General features: G+C 53.8%; 1 protein-coding gene across 1 annotated transcript in view; it reads left to right on the forward strand.

Annotated features, from left to right (window-relative positions):
• The window catches only part of MATN1 (matrilin 1), a 22,482-nt gene extending 20,537 nt beyond the window's left edge, over positions 1-1,945 (forward strand). Inside the window, exons 7-8 of the mRNA XM_040086297.2 lie at positions 109-189; positions 1,629-1,945. Of these exons, the coding sequence (XP_039942231.1) occupies positions 109-189; positions 1,629-1,678 (131 nt within the window). The 3' untranslated portion in view covers positions 1,679-1,945. The remainder of the gene's footprint in view (positions 1-108; positions 190-1,628) is intronic.
• Positions 1,946-2,387: the final 442 nt, after the last annotated feature.

The following is a 2,387-nucleotide window of genomic DNA, read 5'->3' on the forward strand; positions in this document are numbered from 1 at the left end:
ATTGCTGACATAGAAAATAAGAATTGTTCTGTCTCACTGGGCTGAGGGATTTTGATTTAATCAGTTTTTTTTTTGTGCCACTCATCCTCTCGCTGTTGTGACCCGCAGAGGAAGATCCGTGTGAGTGCAAATCCATCGTGAAGTTCCAGACCAAAGTAGAAGACCTCATCAATTCCCTGCAGCAGAAACATATCCTTTGGCAGGACTGGGTGGGTTGGCCGGGGTTTCCGTGGGACCATGGAGGGTCTGCTCCCGGGGGAGGGCTGGGGTTCAGGGAGGCGGGAATGAGGCTCCTGGAGGGGTCGGGTGTGGCACTCCCAGCTCTGCGCTGCTGTCGGGTGGGGCTGGTCAGAAGCTGATGAACGACCCTGGAGGGCTTTTTCCAAGTTGTGGGATTGTGGGGAGATGGAGGTGCGGGTCCTGAGGCAGCTGGAGTGGGAGGCAGGGAATTCCTCCAGAGCAAGCATCCAGCTCTGCCCCAATTCCTTCCTGCACTGGAGGGACAGAGGGTGCTCTGCATCAGAACAGCTCAGACTGGGGGATGTGGGTAACCCAGGCGGACACATCACATCCCCCAGCCCAAAACACGGTGCTGGGAGATAAATCCTGCTGGAGCTGTTCCCTGGAAGCGCCTGCAGCCAGGTGAGTTGGATCCATCAGAACTCACCTGGTGGGACCGAGTTCTGCCCTGCCGGGCCTTTCGTAAAGTGGCAGAAAGAGGGAAAAAAGCCACCAAAACTTTGTGAGTAGGATTAAAACTTCTCCTGGGAAAAGGAACTCATGGAGCCTCAGGGTGGCTCACAAGGGCAGGGGAGACTTCTCACCTCTGAGGATCAGGAGAGGATCTAATTTTAAAAGCAACGCTCTGAATTCTTCACACATTTCTGGGCCCTGCTGTGCCCTCACAGTTCTGTTCCTCCTCCCAGAGCCGAGCTGAGCGAAATCCGGGACTTGTGCGGTGCAGAGGTCACAGCGAGTCACGGCTCCCACCCAGTGGGTGGCCTCTCCCAGGCACACCACGAACAGGAGTTAGTGAAAAGAGCAGAAAATTGCTCCGGAGCTCCAGGAAAAGCGCTCTGCTCCTCTCCTCAGGGTCAGGAGCTCTGTCAGCCCCTCCGACACTCCCCAGTCGTTCTCCCGGTTTTCCTCCTCCTCTCGGAGTGAATCCGTGGCTGTGGGAGGATGTGCGAGCGCAGACAGCTCCTTCCTCCGGTGAAATCCATCAGCCCGAGCAGCTCTGGGAGCGCCGCAGGGAGGGGACAGATTCCCTCTGCTCTTGCTCCCATCCTTACCTGTGCTGCCAGCCCGGGATCGTGGAATTATTGAGCAGTTTGGGTTTGGAGGGGCCTTAAAATTCATCCAGTGCCACCCCTGCCCTGGCAGGGACAGCTCCCACTGTGCCAGTGTCCAGCCTGGCCTTGGGCACTGCCAGGGATCCAGGGGCAGCCACAGCTGCTCTGGGAATTCCATCCCAGCCCCTGCCCACCCTCCCAGGGAACAATTCCTGCCCAACATCCCATCTAAACCTCTCCTCTTTCAGTTAAAACCTTGGCCCATCACTCTGTGCCCACATAAAAAGTCTCTCTCCCAACATTCCCAGTCATTTTTCCTCCTTAACTCCTCCTCACTGGAAGCTGTGGCCAAAAGGATCGAAGCCCTGGAGAACAAGATCATCTAAAAAACCCACCCCAGCAGATTTTACCTCCTTCCCAAAGTAACAGAACCAGAACTGCTCCACTTTTCAGGGAGGGCAGCTCAGCCCCAGGGCTCTGGGCAGCTTTTATTAAGGTCTAGGCTACCTGCATTTGTTTAAAAGGAAGAATTATTACAGTAGAGCAGACTTTGTATAAAGGGCAGAGCACGGGTGTGACTGAGAGTTAGGCCAGGCTCAAGTTTGTTGCATCCTATAGAGTGCATTTATTAAAAAAACAAAACCAAACCAAAACAAAACCAAAGAAAAAAGAAAGGAAAGATTTTTTTTATTATTATTATTTAAAGCTTAATATATATACAATGTGTTAATGGGTACTTGATGATGAGTTCTGTGAATCCTCTGCTGCAGCTTTTGTTTCTATGCATGAGATAATTTAATTTAAAAGTCGGAGTGACTTCGAATCACCCTCAGCTGCTGGGTGCCGAGGCCAAAGCTGAGCTCCGGGTGGTTGTCAGTGGTTAGGTGGGGTTTAGTCCTGATCCTGAGCGTGCTCTGCAGGCAGCTGGGCCAGGCTGCTCCTGGCTGGGTTTATCCCGAGCTGGGGAACAACAACGGGAAAAGCTTTCCAGCAGGGAATGGTGGCAGTGTCGCAGTGCCCTGGGCTCAGCCTGCTGGGGGATGTGCAGGGGACCTCTGTGTCCCTGGGTGCCACCAGCCAGGAGATGTCCCCTGC

The sequence above is a fragment of the Hirundo rustica genome, chromosome 25, assembly GCF_015227805.2.
Source record: "Hirundo rustica isolate bHirRus1 chromosome 25, bHirRus1.pri.v3, whole genome shotgun sequence".
Classification (NCBI taxonomy): Eukaryota; Metazoa; Chordata; class Aves; order Passeriformes; family Hirundinidae; genus Hirundo; species Hirundo rustica.